The sequence below is a fragment of the Calypte anna genome, chromosome 1 (genome assembly GCF_003957555.1).
Source record: "Calypte anna isolate BGI_N300 chromosome 1, bCalAnn1_v1.p, whole genome shotgun sequence".
Lineage (NCBI taxonomy): Eukaryota > Metazoa > Chordata > Aves > Apodiformes > Trochilidae > Calypte > Calypte anna.
The window spans coordinates 71475446-71494118 of record NC_044244.1 but is presented as its reverse complement, the minus strand read 5'-3'; the positions used below and the strand labels follow the sequence as shown (position 1 = coordinate 71494118).

Sequence of the window (18673 nt, the reverse complement as noted above, 5' to 3'; positions counted from 1 at the left end):
TTATAGTATCTCTTTAAAATAAACAGATTGTGAATTGTGCCTAGAGGGAATTGCTGAACCCCACCTTATATGACACTGCTGAATAGTGCCTAGAGTGATGCAGTACTGGTGACAGTCAGCCAGAGCTTCAGACTGAAATGATCTTCTTTGATGTCATACTCAGATCTGGATGGGATTTTACCACACTTGTAGTAGTGTAAGGATATTCTTTTCAGCTTCAGCTACGTGTATCTTCATGTATTTCCCAGCTGCCATGGTCTTTAACAAGAGGAGGGCAACCTAGAATTTGCCACTGGTGTTTTAGCTTCTGTCATCCTCTAGAACTAGAGGCAGAAGATTGGCACATAAAAGTGCTTTGTTCTTCAGTGTGAAAAATAACCAGACACAACTACTACTCATTTTCCACCCTCCCCTTAAGTACACACCAGTTTCCTGTGAAGCTGTGCACTCAGGAAACATGTACCTGTCGGTTCTGCAAAGCTTTGGAGGCAGTGGTCTGCTCCCATCTGTGGCATGTTTGTAAATAAACACTGAAGTCTGAAGCCTTCCCTGAAAGTCTCTTCTACTTATTCTCCTGTAAAGAGGAAAAAATGTGCGCCTGTGAAATAGCTTCTGAGGAAAGGCTTTACACTGTAAAAGCTCATCTGTTACTGAGAGATGTACAAGGCAATTGTGCTCCAAGCATGGTAAGTTCTCTGCAACCTCTTCCACCAAGGCTAGGACTCATACCCAGGAATTTATATATTCAGAAGAAAAAGATAACTGTGAGACAAAGTAGCTTATTCAGGACTTGGCTTTCAGGGACAATAAAGGCCTCGAAATACTGCAGTTTTGCAGAGTTCTGTTACTTAGTGTCTCTCTGCCACTACTTTCTCACAATCCTATTGGAGTTACCAATCCAGAGTGGCAAGTGTGGAAAAGCAACTATTTCATAGTTCCAAGAGCTGCAGCACCTTGTTAGGGCACTGATGTCCCCTGCTTTCTCATCCTGTGTATAATGTTCGATTACCCTGTGCAAAATACTTGAGCAGGATACCTTACCTTAAGGAAAACATTTTCCATCCTGACAAGTCATGTACCTGTCAGTCTGTCAGCTCCCCATTTGAAGAGGCTGTTCTGCCCTGAAGCTGTTTCTCCCCTGTGTGTATTGTGCCACAGTTTCACTTGTCTGTCTCAGTTCCCCTAGCTGCAGTGGTAAGGCAGGGTATCAGTTCAAATGGTGAACTCTCAAGCTGTGTTGTTTGCTGAGCTGACAGAGACTGCTGTGACTGAAGAACATTGCCAGAATATCTCTTACGAGACAGGACTTGACCAAAAAGACAGTAATAGGGGAGGGAAAATAAAAGTGTATTAAAATATTCACAAGATTACAATAGAAAACATGAAAGTCCATTAAAAAAAAAAAGTATCCAAGGTAACAGTTTCCAGATGAGTCTGTAAAAGCAAAAGCACTAACAGTTGGTACACTGGCTCTTCAGGTAATCAAGCCACACAATACATATCTAGCTCCCTCACAAAGATTATACACCTGTTTTACAAGTGTTTATTCTCTTGCCTACCTCCAAGAGAGAGGTTTACAAAAGAAAAGTACACAGTCTGTGTTTCCAATTACATTTATCACATAAAAACAGCTGGCACTGCAGGGAGACAGAAAAGATTGCACAGCACCCTGGTCTCCAAAGGCATGGAACTTAGGTTTCAGAGTGCAAAAATACCTTTAAATGAAAGGGCATATTATCTTTAGGGCAGTGAAAAGAAGGGAAAGAGAAGCCTCAGGAAGAGTATAATAGCTGAGCATAGGTAGCATGATTTTGTAGTCTCTCCAATAAAAATGTTACCTAAATATTAGCACCGCAGGGTTATTATTAATATAACAGCCCAGAAGTCTGACCCAGCTTTTTAAGGAGAAGGTATTTCCACCATCTGTTATACAATAAGAACATTTTGTATTTGAGGTCCTATGTAGATACATTAATAATGTAAAATTGCAAGACAGTTTCAATACAGAGTGAAGGTGTTTTGGTTATAAATCAAACAGCCCACACCTGACCTCAATGACTCCACTCTAATGCAGTGCAGGTTGTAAGTTGCAGATACACATTTACTGCAGTTACAAGACAGATGGTTACCTGAATGGTACTCACAGGTTTTTAAAAGTTAAAAATCTAATTCCATCTCTTTTAGTCACAAATTGAAAGACAACTAAAACTTTGAAAGAAAACTAAATCTTACAGGTCTCCGGTTATAAATGACACACCATCCAATTAGTTACAGGGACATATTTGACACCTTGTAATGGCCCTAAATGCCATTAACATTCCGACTATCAACCTTACAAAACAACTCAAGTCAAAAGAGGCAATGGAAATTTGATGTACTGACTACAGCTACCAATTTAGTCAGATTAATACTTCACAATTATTCTTACCCTTCTTAAACTTAAGTTCTGGTAATCAAAACTAAGGAAGAATATATCTACCATTAGTAAAAAGCCAAAACTTTCCCTATTTGCATTTCTGTTAAAAACAGGGAAGATGAATGATGCCATTCATATCTCTGGTCCAAGACGGTGCCAGCTGGCTTACCTGCCAGAGCTGGCAATCCAAAACCACACTCCTACAATTGATAGAAGGTCACTTTCATCCATCAAGAACCTTTTCTTCCTCCCCCCTTCAGCTGAGAAATGGATTTCAGATTGATCCAAATTTTGTTTGCATGATGAATACAAAGAATTAATTGCAAGTCTTTTGCATCACACAGACCTTCCCAAGGTCTACCATCCAAGAGCATGACCCACATCCCAATCTTAGTCATTGGACAGATTAGATCAGTGGGCTGAGGTCACTGGTATGAGGTTTAACAAGAGCAAGTGCTAAGTCCTGCACTTTGGTCGCAATAACCCCAAGCAATGCCACAGACTTGAGGAAAAGTGGCTGGAAAGCAGCCTGGTGGAGAAGGATCTGGTAGTACTGGTGGATGGCCACCAGCTCAACGTGAGTCAGAAGTGTGCCCAGGTGGCCAAGAAGGCCAGTGGCACATCCTGGCCTATAACAACACCATCAGGAAGGGATCATGCCCCTGTACTCATCCCTGCTGAGGCCACAGCTTGAGTATTGTGTTCTGGGCACCAGAGGATAAGAAAGACATTGAGGTCCTGGAGCTTGTCCAGAGAAGAGCTACAAGGCTGGTGAGGAGTTTGGAGAGCATGACATAGAAGGAGTGACTGAGGGAACTGGGGTTATTTAGTCTGAAGAAGAGAAAGCTCAGAGGAGATCTTATTGCTCTCTACAGCTACCTGAAGGGAAGTTGTACAGAGGCTGCTATTGGTCTCTTCTCCCAAGTAACTAGCAATAGGACAAGAGGAAATGGGTTTAACTTGTACCAGGGAAGGTGTAGGTTAGATATTAGGAAAAATGTATTTACTGAAAGAGTGGTGAGGCACTGGAATGGGCTGCCCAGGGAAGTGGTGGAGTCACCATACCTGGAGGCGTTCAAGAGGTGTTAAGATGTGGTGCTTCAAGATATGGTTTAGTAGTTGTAGTGGTTGGAAAACTATGATCTTGAAGGTCTTTTCCAACCTTATTGAGTCTATGATTCTGTGATTCACTACTGCCTCAAGAAAGGCTGTTTGCCCTTCAGCTATGCTGCAGCAAGTCTGCCATAAAGTACTTCTTTTAAAATACATAGGCCTAAAAAAGAGCTAGCAGTATTACAACAGGATGAGGACAACAGACTTAGTGTTCTTCAAATTCCAAGTTGTTCCTTCCAGCTGCAGAAAACAGCATCAGATAAATAAAAGAATAGCAGTAGAGCAGAGTTAAACTTCTGGTCACCGTAACATCCTGATATGACCTTGTCTGACTAATCTCTGCCTGCTATCCACCAAGGAAGTAGAAGTCCTCTGTCTCCTGAGACTTTACTCCAAAGCCAACTTATCATCAGTCCCTTTCATCAGCACAGGTTATCATATGGTTAAATAAACTAAGATAACCTGAAGGACTGAAAGTTCACAAGTGTTGTTTCACATTGGCCCCAGTTATTTTGACTTCAGCCTGATTAAGTTACCTTACAGCTACATTGTTCATGTTACAATAAGGGGGGGGGAAAAAAAAAGAGAACTCAACAGCCCTCATGCTAGAAAGGGATTCAGGCCGATGTCTGCTATTCCTGTAAGGGGACTTTTTTCAGCATTTAAAAACAAAACAAAACAAAACAAAACAGCTTCCAAGTTCATTCTGCCTTTACAAAGCAGATTCAAGCAGCCTTGCAACAAGCTTCCTCAGAATAGGCAATATGAACATACCTGTAGTTAAGCTAAAGCAATGGAAGGAGAAATTTCCTATAGTTAGCACCAGCCAGATCAGAGTGTTTCCTAATGTTAGCACCATTTAGATAAGTGTGTCTCTTAGTCAGCACCAGAGGAGTATGTTTCTTAAAGTCAGCACCAGTTCAGCTTGGATTCTCCAGTATATTCCAGCAAGAAAAGAAACAATAGCAGACTTCAGAGCCAAAGACAGCCCTATCTTCTCATAGCAGCAAGTTTTTGATCAGTACATTCATCGCATTTCTCCCTCTTACTCTAAAATGTCTGGTGAGAAAGATGTGATGCACAGGGCTGAATACAGGCGGATCAAAACCAAGTTTCTCTGTCAACCATGTCAGAAGCATTTGTTTCTTAGTAAGTGCAAAACAAGTGTTGGGAAGTAACAGCCTGGTAGAAAAGGAAAGCAGCAGCATCAGGATTCATCCCGATCTTAATCAGGCTTCTAATGAAGGGAGGTGTTGTCAGGAAACCAGGGAAGTCTGATCCTGATTAAAGAATAAAGAGTTGGCATATCCAGCTTTGTTGGGGACAAAACCACTGTACACAAAACAGTTATTAAAGTTGTGCTGTCATAACTAAAGGATTATCTGATGTGGTTCTGAAAGGGTCTGCCATGGACCTAAAGTTATTTTTCATGATATGATGTTGGCTTATGTAGGCTTAAGTTTGCAAATATCTAGCTAAGAGTGTTGCAAGGTCACTGGAAGACAGGATAATTCAAACCAAGTTTTCAGCTGACAAATTGAAGATCAGATCTGGAAAAAAAAAAAAAAGACAATGCAAAACCAGGGGGAGTTGCTGGCACACCAGATGGTTGTATTGCAATTCAGAGGGACCTGGGCAAGCTGGAGAACTGGGCTAGGATGAAATTCATGAAGTTAAAAAAAGAGAAATGCAAAGTCCTGCACCTGAGAAGAACCAACCTCGTGCACCGGTACATGCTGGGCACCACCTGGCTGGAAAGCAGATTTGCAGAAAAAGCTCTGTGGGGGTCCTGATGGACACCAGGTAGAACATGAGCCAGCAGTGTGGCCCTGCTGCAAAGGCAGCAAATAGTATCCTGGGCTGCATTAAGCAAAGTATTGCCAGCAGGTCAAGGGAAGTGATCCTTCCCCCTTTTTCAGCACTGGTGAGGCCACACCTGTGGCCAGTTCTGGGCTCTTCAGTACAAGAGAGACATGGACTTAGTGGATCAAGTCCAGTGCATGCCATAATGATGATAAAAGAACTGGGGCATCTTTCATATGAGGAAAGACTGAAGAGCTGGGATTGTTAAGCCTGAAAAAGAGAAGGCTTAGAGGAGGATGTCATCAATGTGTATAAACACTCAGTAGGGGGGAATGAAGAGCAATATTCAGTATTGCTAACTGGCGGGACAGGAGGCCATGGGCAGAAATTTAAAAAACAGGAAAGTCCACCAGAACACAAGGAAACACTTTTTTTACTGTTTGATCACCTGGAGTGATGTGGAACAGGTATTCCAGAAATATTGCAGTTTCCATCTGTGGAGATACTCAAAACCCAACTGACCATTGTTCTGGGCAACCTGCTCCAGCTGATTCTACTTGAGAAAGGGGTTTGGACAGTATGATCTCCAGAAGTTCCTTCCAACCTCAGCCATCCTGTGGCTGCTTCTGTGAAAAAGACTGAACTACAAAATATGTAAGAATCAAGAGAGAAGGGACAGACCAAAATGAAAACCATTTGTTGCTACAAAAAATGCCAGCACCACTTTAGGATGTCCAAAAGGGAAACCCTTCTGCTATATGCTACTCTGAGAAGACCTCAGCTGGAATGCCACTTCTCATTTTGAGCACCATATTTCTGTATACAAATGGCTCAGCTAAAGGAAGATCTTCAGCAGAAGAGAACAATCAGAGCTGCTTAAAATATCTATGAAGAGTTTAATCCAGAAAGAAGAAGCTGTGAAATTAAATTCAAGTAGTAGACTTGCAGAGAGGAGGGAAATAAACTGCCCTTCACATCCTCTGTGCAAATATAAGTTAAACACAAAAAAAAGCCCCAAAACCACCCACACACCAAAAAAAGCAAATAGTGAAGCCCCAGATTTCCTCTGGAGGTCATTCAGCTTCCACTATGGGCTTTTAACAACAGACAAAGCACCTTGAAGGAAGTGGCAGTGGCATAATGGAGCCAGGGAAGAGGGGTGAGGGAGTAGAACAGTTTCCATATCCCTTGGGACCCTTTTTCGTGTTCATATGAAATAACAGAGCTTTGTGGAAGAAACATTTCATTTAAAAAGGTCAACAGAGTTTGAGGCAACAACCTACAGCTATAGTTTCCTATCCCTTTAACTCATTAGCTCTTAAGTTTTCACAGGTAAACAACCATTTCACAAGATTCATTAGATCAACACTATCCCTGTATCTCAAAGGACTATGCTTGAATAGATGGGCTCAATATAGAAGTAAACAGTCCTGTGACCTGTGTTACACAGGTCAGGTATGCCTAAACATTTCCTTCACTTACACTGCTAAGACATGCGTTTCTGATAGCTAGGAGTCACTGTTTGGCTTCCAAGACCAAGTGAGAGTGTCTAGTACATATAAGGCAGCTTGTACTGAGAATCTGACCCAAGAAAGATGAATACCCTGTAAACATAAAGAACTCTGTGAATGTAAAGAAGATATCTTCTTTATATTCACCTCAACAAAAAATTGGGCTCTATAAGCAAAAAAAGAATTTCCAGGTCAATCTTGAATCTTCAGGCATCTTCCAGTTTCTCCATTAATAATCAAGATAAAAATATTTTAAAATTGTGATGCGAGTTTTCACTTTCTCTCTCGTCACACAAGATACAAAAAAAGAGTATTGGCAATTTATAAGCAAAATTCTTACCGCATTTTAACATGCAACATCGGTCTCACGTCTGTACGATTAAATAGACTATTTACACACAATACATATATATCTTTCCCTCTGTATGCACATGCATTGGTCCTAGCCTAGGCATCAAAGGCCACATGTGAGTTCTCAGGGTCAAATCCTGTTCAAACAATTCCAGTCTGAATGGGTGTTTTCCTTTGGACAGCTTAGGATCTCATCTCAGTTCTTCCGGATGTCAGCATAGACCACAGACTCTGACTTGTTAATCTTGTCACTGTGCTGCCCTCCGGAGTGATCTAACTGCGCGTAAATGACTGGGCCCTGGGAACAGAATAAAAAAAGTACAATCAGTATTTTTCAGAACAGGTCACATTGCCCCTCATTTCCACAGAGGCTGCAGCAAGCCCAATGCTAAAGCGAGACCACAGAGCTTTTATGACTGCTAACAGCACTTCGAAGCAGGTGGAATGAACCCTCACCTATGAATGAGCTCCAGTCTGCCACCTTTCTCCAATCAGGAGCATGCCAAACAGCACCATTTTTTCCCTTCAATACTGTTACAGCTGCTTGCTCCTCACAAACAGCAAAATATAGAATCCTTTGTTCTTAAAAGCAGCAATTCTTACATGCTATAGAGCAAAGACACATGGCTTAGTCAGATGCATGCCAGACTTGGTATTTTTCAAGAGGAACTCTACTACAGTTTTACCAGTAAACAGCATTCACTCAAGGCCTGTAAAACCCAGCACAGGTGTACTCCTCAGAGAAGGAGGAAGAGAACAAACCTACTGCTACCTGCTGCCACCAGTCACTGCCCGAGCAAGTGATGTGATCAAGACTCACATAGCAGTGAGACAGAAAATACTGAAGCAGTGCAGTAATACAGAATTCTTACCTGACTTTTGAGCCAACCCAGGTAGTGAGCACCTCCACAGGCACACTAGGCAAGCACAGCCACACACATTCAGTATCATTTGAAGAGGTGCAGAGGAGGACATTACAGCACCATCTTCCAGTGAAGCATGTAAACATGCCAGCACCTTCCTAAAACACCACATCCTCCAAAACACAGCACACAGAAAAGTGGACTGCAGCTATCTGAGGTGGGCTGAGGAATGCAGCCAATAAAGAGCAGGTACTCAACAAGACAGGTGGGACCTTTGCATATAGATCTGACCTGCAGCTCCCATTCTGCGTGCCCCAGCTGACATAAGCACAGAGCAAAAGGCTGTAATCACCTTCCACATGACCTCAGTAAAGAGACCACGCACCCACACACGTACCCTGTGCATGAGGGAAAAGGACTGTGATTTTTCCATGCTGAGCTGAAGGGAAAAGAGTAGCAGGTGTATAGATTCCTTTCAGGTTTGCCAGCTGAGCCATGAATTGCAAGTTACAGCAAAGAAAAAGGAACTGCAAAGTTAGACCATCACAGTTAAACAGTGGTCTACAGATGGTATTTTTAAATTTTCCACATTCTGAAATAAGTTGCAACTACCATACATTCCAGCTCCAGGAAATTTATCTGAAATTTAAGTCAAGACTGCTAGCACCATGAACTGCTCCTTCTGAGGGTCCTGGTGTCCACATCAAAGCCTGAAACAGAGCTCAAACAGAGCCTGTCTTTATGTATGTCTTAAAGCAGAAAGAGCAAAGCCAGAGATGTGCACTTAAGTTAAAATAGCTTTAGTGCTCCAGACTTCTACACTGACAGACCTACCCTCTTAGGTTCTCTATACCATACTGCTCTGCACATCATAAAGGCACTTCAGTGGAAGTTACACTTCAATCAGGTTCAGTGGTCTTTCAGCCTGCCCAGAAATGAATACTCAGCTACTTGCAAAGCACAAAGACCAATGAGGAGCACCTTGGAGTTAGCATATCTCGGGACAACACACATCTACTTTCCAGTTTGCCTGCTGCAACCCAGATTACTGGCTAAACGCAGGCATTCATCTAGGAGTCTACACATCTAAGAAACACTTACAGTTCCTGCTTTCACTGGAACTGCTTTTCTCATTCATCCGAACAGCAGTCATGACAGAACACAAGTCACTATGGAATGATGGTGTGGAGAAGAAACATCACATACAAGTTTGAGAGGACAGAACATACCTGATGAGTAGGAAGACACAGTGAAAACAGGAGGAGTTGATTCAACCAGCTGAATGTTCCCAGAATCAGATACATATACTTTCAGCACCCTGAGGCACTCCAGAAAGCAAGGCCCACACTTGATAATCTTGCACCCAGAACACAAAGGAAGTGCAAGCTCAAGTGCACTTTCAGCTGAGAAGTTATGTGGACAAACACTTCATCAGTGATTCTTACACTGATATTTAAATATCAAAACTAATAAACTTCATTTAAGAAATTTAATTTAAAAGTCACTCTGGGCGGGAACTGTTTTTATCTTGCAGAAGCAGGGGATTGTGTATTTGTTGTATTCATAGCTCACCAATGAAGCATGAAGCATTCAATGACTTCCTATAGATCCCACCAAGTAAAAGGCTACAAGGAAGCCCAAAGACCTTTACTGTTCATCCACAGCATTGACTGTGTGGACCACTGGTCTAAAACTGCCAGGCAATCCAAGACACCAAAATGTGTCTGAATCATCAAGCAAACTGAAACAGTTTCTGGGAATTGCTAGGAATCTGAGTATCAGCATTTCATTTACGTAACTGTCCAAAAGTCTGAATACTACAATTAACTTATTATCAAGAAATACTATGTTTTACTTATATGTGATACTAGAATTTAAATGTTTATTTGCATGTCTATAGTATTTTTTTAATGAAGCAGTAGCTAGAAGTTAAAAATATAAATGTAATCAATTTAAATTCTGTTTCCTCACTAATTTTAATCACCTGTTCAAAATCTGATCTACCCTGATTTCATTGTAGATCTTTTTAAAGAAAAGTAAATGTTTACTTACTATTCTGTAAAGATGGGGGAGAAAGGAGCCACTTAGTTGCTACAAATGTTTGCTAAGAAAAGAATATCTAGACAGAGCTATCTTTGCCTGCCAAAAGAGATAACTAAAATTAAAACTAAATTAAAACTAAGCAAAACTAAACCCATCTGCCGTATTTTCCTGTGAGGTCACGAGTGTTCACACTTCTGGTTTTCCTTTAGGAACTTACCTGGAGGACCTGTCAAGGAATAATCAGGCTGGAGTGTCTACACAATAGCAAAAGTACACAAACTCTGAGTTATCTTAACAAAATTTAGATCCACTCTGTCAAGTTCCTTTCAGTACATTGAGACCCAGAACACTGGGGACATGGAAGAGTGAGGACATAGCAAGTTTTCACATCAAAATGTTACAGAGAATTTTTTGCTTGCAAGATGTAAGTGCAGAATAGCAACACTCTTCCTCCATGTAGCCTGTACTGCTTTGTACCATGACAATAATTAGATAAAATATCTTGGAATTTACAGCTACTGAAACATGCACCGCATTCATAAGCTTGTTTGTTTGCTTGCTTGCTTGCTTGCTTGCTTGCTTCCTTCCTTCCTTCCTTCCTTCCCTCCTTCCCTCCCTCCATCTTTCCTTTTTTTCTTTTATTTGGCAGAGGGGTGGTCAGGAATCCCCTGTCTCTATCACCCATTCTAGATGCCCCTCCCATGAATTAGATAAGACAAGCTTTATCAATGCCTTATAGGCAGCCTGCTGCTATTAGACCTACTGCAGTCAAAATCAGAACTATTTTTACATCTTATAACTTGAGTACATTGCCGTTATGTTCAGAGAATAACAGTTCTCTGAGGTCAGCAGGCAGCTTTATAGGTCTATGTGCTAACACTCTGGAAATACAGCATCTACCAAGAACAAGATGCATTTCCAAAGCAGACTGGAAGCCCAATAGAGTAAGGACTTTCATTTCATCCAGCTCACTGTGAGCACAGTATTTTTCTCCTGTAGTGTTAACACTGTAACACACACCTCCATTATCTTGTCAGGAGAAATTAAGGAACTAGGTATTAATTCTGATTTAGAAATGCATCGGTTCTCACACTACTCTGCAGCCACTTGCTACAGGCTTTGACTAATTTAGAAACAGTACACTTTGGATTTAAACTCACTCAGGATACATACCTCCACAGGGAAATTGATGGGAACACATAAATCAAGAAGTAAGAAACAGCTTACAAATAAAGAAATCCTGTGCAGTGCTAATAGGCAATAATGTATTGTGTAGAATCCCTGTTTGACTCATGCTCTCTGCCATCTGACTCATTTCCCATGGGGTGTTAAGTCTGGGTAAGGGCCACTTTCTTCCTTTGAAGTCATCAGAACTTTGTAAACAGCAGCAAGAACAAAACAAAGCTTGGCAATTTCAAGCCCACAGAAGTCGGGCAGCTCAGCAGTGAGGAGAGCTCTCAGCAGCAAGAGTCATCTTCAAAACTATCATCACTGGCCAGTGGTTGCATTGGGCTAGCTCATTTCCTTGTGAAGGAATTGCATGCCACAGAGAACGCACCTTCAAATAAATGAGTAAGTAAAAATCCTCCCCAATACAACCCTAGAACGGATTAAACAGATTTATATGGTGATTACACATCTAGCAGATGATGTCTCTACATAAACAGCTGCCCACTGCCCATTACTCATCCTTTCCAACCTCTTATCATTGCACTTCACTACCCCTCCATCTGAACTAGTATCAAGATGCTATTCTTTCAATTGCACCAAGCATTCTACAGAAAGAGTTCACCAGTCCCAGAATGCAGCCCATCCCTTGTTTGAAGCAGACACTTTTACTCCCCAGTCCTCATCACCTTAACAGATAGCACCTGATTTATGTGTCCCACCCTGCCTTTATCTTTTCCAAACCATCTCCCCCACACTCTGGGAGGATCCTGCTTTTGGGAGCAGCAGGAAACAGTTTACCTGGTGTGATCTGGCGGGCACGGTGTTTACCAGACCCTCTGTGTCGGAGGGCGACTTCTGTGGAGCCTGCTTAACCGGTGACATCAAGCTCTCAGATGTACCGCAGCTGACGAGGTGGCAGAGCAGAGTTTGCACGACAATGTTCAAGTGGCACAAAACAGAAAAAAAAAAAAAGGGAAAAAAAAAAAGAAAACAAAAACAAACAAACAAAAAAACGAGTGATGGCAAGATGAATGTGGCATCTTATGCCAAAGTAAAAATGAACACAATGGATTCTGAAATAAACACATATAATTCTCCATCTCTCCCCAGACATTCCTCTATCCTTCCTCACAGGGTCTCACTGGGAAGCAGCATGATGGAACAACTATTAACTTAGGATAGCAGCTTCTACAAAACCCCTGTTCCCTAGATATTCCTATTCAACCCAACCTGTCTAAAAGCATTTGTGTTTTCTTCACTGAGGCTTCAGATTCAGTTAACGGAGGTAAGTAGCAATTACCATAAGCTAAATAGTCCCAGTCACTGAGGCAAGTGTTACACCATGCTACAGTTAGTTAGAGTGAACACCTGCAAGAGCCACCAGCTCTCCATACCAAAAGGATACTTCCCACCAAACCCTGCATTAGTCCTCTTGCTCTTGGTTAGACTACAATCATAAAATAATTGTTCCCTCTCACAATAGATGTGAGTCTCTGGAGCAAATACTTTAAGAATCACACGTGACATATAAACTATGTGTTCTGATATAGCTACCTGCATATCTAATCAGGGAAATCTTGTTTTTCAAACAAGAAAACTGTCTTGTGAAGAGACCTGTCACCCCTTGTGATGACCCAACACTCAGAAGAAGATTGCCAATATTCACTCTCTATTTGCTTCTTTCATCTGCTTAAAGCAGGATTGAAAAGAAAACCAGCCAGTGATGGAGAAATGAATACCACAGAGCTAAGTATATGAGCAACTGCCCTTAAACTTAGCATCGATTGCTTCTGGGCAATGCAATAATGGGTGCCTAAATGGAAAGTCTGCCTCCTTGTACCTAGGCACCCAGAAAAGAAAACTAGCCACCTTCTTGACAGCAGACACAGGAGTTCCCTTTGCTACCACAACCCTCTCTCTGACCATTGGGCATCCTTTTTCCCCAGTCTTTGTGTACAGACAGTGTACAAAGAAAGTACAAATACAAACAAATGAGGACAGTGACATCAAGCAGACCACCTCCTCACAGGGCAATAACTTTTTATCCTTTGGAAAGTCTGACCATAGAAGACTTAGCTCCTCATACATGCAGGAGTAAGAAAAAAAAACAACAAACAAACCAAAAAACCTGTCCCCAGTCTTCACTGCACAGGGTTTCTACTGTCTCAAACAGAGACAAAGCAGTCCTTCTGTTATCAAAATGATGTCATAATGAATTGTTTGCTTTGTTCACAAAATTCCTCAGGTTTACACCATCTGAAAGTCATAATTCAGGTTTAAGCAACTAATATACTCAGATCACTGCAAGTTTTTAAATACCTGAGCTATCTGAGCCAGGGGAACACTTATAGGGAATTTACCCTTATTTTGAAACAGAAAGGGCTCCAAATTTCCTGTGCTTTAGTCAATGCACTGGTAAGCTCACTGTTGGAAGAGATGGAGGGACACCACCTGGGAGCAATCCCACCCCAGTTAGACATGAGACAATGAAACCCAAGCGCCCAGTGAAATGCATCATCCCTTTGCCAACAGATTCCAGCACAAATTGTAGTGGTTGTGTTAGCAGAGAGCTAGCTGGTTAGTCAGCAAAGGCAGAGGAAATGTGTACACATACACACAGGTATTAACAGCAACCACCAACTTGATTAGTTACCATGGTGTCTAGTGGGACTGGTAGAGAAGACCCAGCCCTGTTACATTCCCAATCTGGCGTCTATATCAGGATCTCTGTAAGGAGAGGAAGGTAAGCAGGATCCGATCCCAGCACACCAAGGCAGAAAGGAAAAAAAAAACAAAACAAAACACCAAAGTCAGAGCATGAACGGAAACTGTGGCCACGCAGGGGTTCCAGATGCCGTGCAGTGCCCCAGCCCACCTCAGTTCAAGGCAGAACATTCATCTGAGAGTAAGTGCATCTCACCACCACCACTACACACGAGGTTAGCATCATGTAGAAGACAGTCTGTAAGTTTGGAGGGAGTCACAGCATACTTGGTTTCTCTTTGCATGGCATGCAGAGCTGGCACAGTCAATGAAAGTGGTATTTAAACTTGAGATTACTTTCCCGAGAGTAGTTAAATCTACTGCAAGAGACTACAGTGCATGAACTACTGCTCCAGGCTCAGGACCAGCATGTGTCTTTGAGCAGGAAGACACTGGAGAGCAGGTCACTGGGAAGCAAGGAAGCAGACCACCTCACTCACGCTGCTGGTGCATGACACTGCAGGCTTCTTCTCAATTCTTAGGGGAAGAACACATGCAGAAAGGGAAAAAAGGGCTTTCCACAAAATTTTGAGCACATGCAGCCACATTTGCTATGTTTTGCCTTACCACTTGGCAACAGCCAACTCACTTTCACTAAGCTCTCCAACTGGGGAAAGGATAGGGCAAAGTTTAATTTAGAAATCCCCACAAGTTTATTTTGGAGTTGTTTTCCTTTATCCCAAGGGCCAACCAAAGAACCTGCAGGAAGCAGGAATATTTTGAGGGGGAAACAACAGGAGAACGTTGTAAATTTGGGGTTTGTTTCTAAGGCTACATACATAATTTTTGTTCTTTTTTATAGAAGCAAATTACTAGCTACTTAGAGAGAATAAAAAAGGAAGTGCCTCCTCCACCAGCACCAAGCTCCATCACCACTGAGTTCAAGTCTGCCTTTGTTAGGTCTTGTTGCTTTTTTACATGCCCACTCTGAGACCTGTGCTTCACTTTGAAGCTACCCCTCTAACACTATAAACCTTGCAGGGATGGTAGCAGTTAACAAAAAACAGATAGTGAATGAGAATGGATGCATAGTGGCTACTTCTTTCCTTACTGCCTTACACCACTTACTGTGGTGATGAACGAGGTTTTGGCAAGTATATTCCAGGGTCAGGGGACAGTGGTAGCTGAAAAATCCAGCCTTTATCTCAACACAGAGCATTCCTCAGAAGTGCATGTGTGGCACTTTTCCTTTGGGGTGGGAGGTGGTAGGAGGAAGCCAGGCTGGAGGGTATGGAAGGGGAACAGACCAGAGCTAGTGGATCTTGGACTAAACATCTGTAGGTCTTATATGCCTGTGGCTAGGGTTCAACTCCAACATTTAGCAATTTTCAGGTGCAACTACTGACTAATGGTCAGTAGGTCTTTTCAAACACAATACAAAGATAATCATTATAGGTAGATGACCAGTGTTCCGCATGGCCATACCCCATCTATTAGCCATTGTTGCCAAGGCTTGGCTGAAATGACTCCTACCTCCCTCTACGCCCTCCCTCTGATCCTGCTGCTGTTCCTCACAACATCCACAGGTGAGGAGGGAGATCTCTTACCCAGAGTATCGTTTTTTAGAGTTGTTCTTTCTGATGACAAGACACACGACAATAGAGATGAGCGGTGAGAGACCTGTAACCGTACCGATGACTATCCCTGCCACCATGGCAATGGGGAACGCAGGCAGGCTGTCTGGGGAGAGAAGGGAGAAAACATTCAACTCTTCTGCATTCCCTGATTCACAGAAGTGCAAACCACAAATGCTCTTGACCTTGAATTCACCTACAGAAGGCAGAATTAGCAGAAGGCACTAATGTAATACCCAGGAATTACAGCATGCAACCTAAGTGGTGGTGATAGCAGGCCAGCCAGCAGAATAATATATGAACGGAGCACACACCAAGAGCATTCTTAATGTCACCATCCTTCAGAAAAGAGTTTATACTGAACCAATAATTTTTACATGTCAGAAAAGAAAACTGACAATGATGACAGCCCTGTCTGATTTTGCATCTGAGGGGAGAAAAAAAAAATTACACTCATCTGGCAGTTCGCGGCAAGGTCAGCAGGAAAAGGCAGGCATACTTGGAAGCAGACTTGAGGGCAGAGCATTGCTAACCAAACAGAGTGCTGAAGGCTCGGTGTTTTCTGGGTAGCATGCAGCAGACAGCCTAGGTACTACCCATTACCACTCTTAAGGGTGTTTATGCATTATTCTGGTGTCTTGAAATACATCGTTACACATTTCTATAGTAATTTTCCTCCTCTTGAGCTGGGATCGTTGTACAATATTAGACATACTTATAGGAATACAATATTGCTTTACTCACATTTTCCCCAACGCAATTTTGGGGAAGGGGAGGCCAAGAAAGAGCAGCCAGAAATAAAAGCCTATCAGAGAATAAGTACAAAAGACTTACAAGGTAAAGAGTACAGAGACTACTGTTAGCGTGGAGATAAACACATAACCACTCGGGAGAGGTTACATGTGGTGCTTTATTTCGAGGCCCTGGGAACCAGGGGTATGCACCCAAGTCTGGTTCCGAAGTCAGTCACAGCGCGGCCACAATTTATTCTGGAAAATTTTTCAATCTAACTACATATTCAACAGGTTACAGTGTTTTCTAATACATATGCATGTGTAGATTGCTTCACCAGTAAATTGTGACACTGGTCCTTTCTGTGCTTGTGTGCCTCTCTCTGGTGGTCGTTGGGATGAAGTAAGTAGTCTTCTTCTGATGAAGTAAGATGTCTTCCTCGCTGTGTCCTTTTCACCTTTATTCTCTTGGTTAATGTCCAGGTGGTGTGTGATAGCTTCCAAATTGTTTTCACTACCAGCTTCCTTCTATCTCTACTCGACTAACTTTGATATGCAGAGTCTTATCCTCATATCGCTACTTAAATAAATGCTGAGTACATAGTTTTCCTACTCCCAACATTCTTTACAAGGTAAAACTTTTACATGTTTCCACATTCTTATTTTCTTCTACCTCTAATTCTAAAATAATCAATCCTAAAATAATAAGATTCAGAATATATTTCTTTTACTTTCTTTCTATCCCAACACTACCATTATTGCTTTTCCCAGCAAGAAATCAAGTCCCTTCCATCCCACTACATCATTTCATTCAAGCAACATCTTATACCAGAGAGTTTCTTATAAGACTCCATGCTACACTAGCTCCATGAACGAAATACCAGTGAATCCATCACAAAAAAACCAGCAAAAGATCCAACAGTTAAAACACATTATAGAAAATCTTTCTCAGACACATGCATCTGATCATCACAGAGCTGTTGAGTTCGGAAAGGATGTATTGAGACTGTCTACTCCAGCTCTCCTGCTCAACCATGATCATCTAGCACAGCTTGCTCAATACTCTGTCCTGTTGATTTTTTACTATCTCCAAGGATGGGAAACTCCATAACCTCTCAGGGCAATCTATTCCAGTGTTTGCTTAAAGTAAAAATGTTTTCTCATGTTCAGACAGAATTTCCTGTGTTTCAATTTATACCCATTGTCTCTTGTCCTGTCACTGGGCACCACTGAAGAGCCTGGCTCTGTCTTCAGAAGAAAAGGCAGTGGACACTGTCTGCCTCAGCTTCAGCAAGGTTTTTTACACTGTCTTCCATAACATTCTCACAGGTAAGCTCAGGAAGTATGGGTTATACGAGCGGACAGTAAGGTGGACTGAGAACTGGCTGAATGACAGAGCTCAGAGGGTTGTGATCAGCAGCCCATGGTCTAGTTGGAGGGCTGTAGTTAGTGGCGTTTCCCAAAGGACAACACTGAATCCAATCTTTTTCAATATATTAAATGGTGACTTGGCTGAAGGGACAGAATTTGCTGATGTCTTGCGTTAGTGCAGTGGTGATTTGGAACCTGGGGAGCCATAGGGGTGGCTCCTGTGAGAAGCTGCTGGAAGCTGCCCCAGTTCCAATCTCTGCCCCACCTCTGTCCAAGACCAAGCAGAGACGGGAAGCTGGATGTGCCTTGTGAGTAACATATTCAGGAAAAGATGAAATGGAACTGCCAAAACATACAGAAGATACCATCAGAGCAGCAGAGAGGAAGAGGAGATGGGAGCAGCGCCAGAGAAAAGACACCAAGGTCAGTGAAGGAGGGGAAAAGATGCCGGAGGAGAGATTTCCCCACAGCCCATGGTGAGACGGCAGCTGTGCCCCTGCAGCCCATGGAGGAGCACTGCGGAGCAGTCCCTGAAGGGCCACGGTGGGGTAAACGTGGATTTGTAGCCCCTGAAGTGTCACAGGTGGGCAGATGTGAAGCAGCAGCCTGTGCAGGATCACAGAGAGGGTCAGATGTGGATCTACAGTCATGTAGGGCACCGTGTCAGAGGAGGTGACTGCTCCCGCTGCAGCCGTGACTCTGTGTGCAGCCCAGGCGGGAGCAGTCTGTGCCTGAGGGACTGCACCAGTGGGAGGGACTCGTGTCCCAGGGGCTCCTGAAGGACTCTGCCGGGAGAAGGACCCCGCGTTGGAGCAGGGGAAGGCTGTGAGGAGTCCTCCCCCTGAGGAGGAAGTAGTGGCAGAAACTCGGTGTGGGAAACTGACCCTAAAGCCCCCCTGCCCCTGCCCTGTGCCCTGAGAGGGAGGCAGCAGGGAAGGGATCTGGGACCGGGGAGATGGGAGGG

General features: G+C 42.8%; 1 protein-coding gene across 3 annotated transcripts in view; it reads right to left on the bottom strand.

Moving 5' to 3' along the window:
* Positions 1–2819: 2819 nt before the first annotated feature.
* Positions 2820–18673, bottom strand: part of MPZL1 (myelin protein zero like 1) — a 42722-nt gene continuing 26868 nt past the window's right edge. The window contains exons 4-6 of one of the 3 annotated variants that reach the window (XM_030459463.1): positions 15581–15713; positions 12069–12174; positions 2820–7492 (exon numbers count right to left, since the gene is read on the bottom strand). In XM_030459463.1, coding sequence (XP_030315323.1) covers positions 7391–7492; positions 12069–12174; positions 15581–15713 — 341 coding nt within the window. In that variant the 3' untranslated portion in view covers positions 2820–7390. Of the gene's footprint in view, positions 7493–12068; positions 12175–13923; positions 13998–15580; positions 15714–18673 lie in introns of those variants that run through there. The other 2 variants (XM_030459469.1, XM_030459486.1) reach the window with 2 other exon arrangements.